The sequence below is a fragment of the Austrofundulus limnaeus genome, unplaced genomic scaffold (genome assembly GCF_001266775.1).
Source record: "Austrofundulus limnaeus strain Quisiro unplaced genomic scaffold, Austrofundulus_limnaeus-1.0 Scaffold506, whole genome shotgun sequence".
Lineage (NCBI taxonomy): Eukaryota > Metazoa > Chordata > Actinopteri > Cyprinodontiformes > Rivulidae > Austrofundulus > Austrofundulus limnaeus.
In genome coordinates this window covers 304001-305321 of record NW_013952908.1, presented here as the reverse complement: position 1 = coordinate 305321, position 1321 = coordinate 304001, and the positions used below count along the sequence as shown (strand labels likewise).

At 39.3% G+C, this 1321-nt stretch overlaps 1 protein-coding gene across 1 annotated transcript in view; it reads right to left on the bottom strand.

Annotated features, from left to right (window-relative positions):
- ccdc69 (coiled-coil domain containing 69) overlaps positions 1–1321 on the bottom strand; it is a 25080-nt gene that overhangs the window by 2967 nt on the left and 20792 nt on the right. The window contains exons 7-8 of the mRNA XM_014025899.1: positions 466–585; positions 228–325 (exon numbers count right to left, since the gene is read on the bottom strand). Of these exons, the coding sequence (XP_013881353.1) occupies positions 228–325; positions 466–585 (218 nt within the window). The remainder of the gene's footprint in view (positions 1–227; positions 326–465; positions 586–1321) is intronic.

The window sequence follows — 1321 nt, the reverse complement described above, 5'->3', positions numbered from 1 at the left end:
ACTGAAAGTGAAAGTAGTCAAACTGAATTTTTAATAAACCAAAATACAGTTTCAAAGAAAATTAATTCAGATACAAAACTTTAAATTCAGTTTCAAATCATTAAATTTATTTTCAAACCAATGAATTCAATTTAAAACTATGAACATTCAGATATAACTCCTGCTGGCACAAAGTTGATCCCATACATGGAGCCCAGAAACACCTGAGTCCTGAATGAAACACCTACTGGATGAGAGTCTGGCAGTTGTTGATCCGGACCTTCAGGTCCTCGTTCTGCTGCAGGACGTGGACAATCTGGTCCTCCAGAGACAGATTCTTCTGCACCTGGACGTCAGGACGCAGCAGTCAAAACAAAACCAACAGAATTAAAAAAGAATTGAATAAAACCTGAACTCTGAGTGTCTGTAGCTGATCTGAAGCTGAAAGAAATGAAAGCGTCAGAGGTTCTGTGCAGGAGGACGTACCAGCTCGTCCATCTGCTGCAGCTTCCTGCTCTGCTCCTGCACGCGCTCCGTCTTCATCTCAATGACAAACAGCAGGGACTCCTGCTCCGACTCCCAGAACTCACCTGGGCTGCCGTGTTCCTGAACACAACGTCTCATTTAACTCAACATGCTCCATCCTCAGCAGGTAAGACACTACCTACACTTCAGAACTCATTATCCTGCCTGTTTACAAGGTCATTGTCTGATTTACTCATTTACAGCCAACATTGAATGCACCACCATCCAYCAGACTGGTTCATCAGGAGATTCTCCTCTTTAGTGGGACTTTACTGGTTTATCGTTGTGTCTGTGAGACTGTAAGTTAACCCTTTAATCACCTGGTTAGCTGTTAAATATGTGTCACATTCTCTGTTAAAATAATCTATCTTACAGTTTTAAATGTTTCATGTGTAGTGTTTAACAGAATACTGATTATTACTGTATTTATCACAGTGGAAGTATAATTAAGATTAGTGGCTAATTCTGACGTTTATTGCTTTCATYGTATATTAATGATGCATTTAAAGACCATCGGAACTCCAAAATTCTTGTATTTTGTATGGTGCGTTCAGGGACAATCGGAATTTTCAGTATCAGGTGAGAACCAAATGATCAATTTTTTTTAAATTCATATTTTAGTTTATAGAATGTCATTATCAATAACTCACCGTTTTTGTTTTTATTTCATGATAATTACTTTGCATATCTGTGTGTACTGTTACCCACATGGTATTCTCTGCAGTGTTTATTTCACAGTTTCTTAACCTGTGGGCCATGAGTGCCACCTTCAGGGCCTCAGAAGAACAACAGTTTTTAACTTTGGGCCACAGAGGGC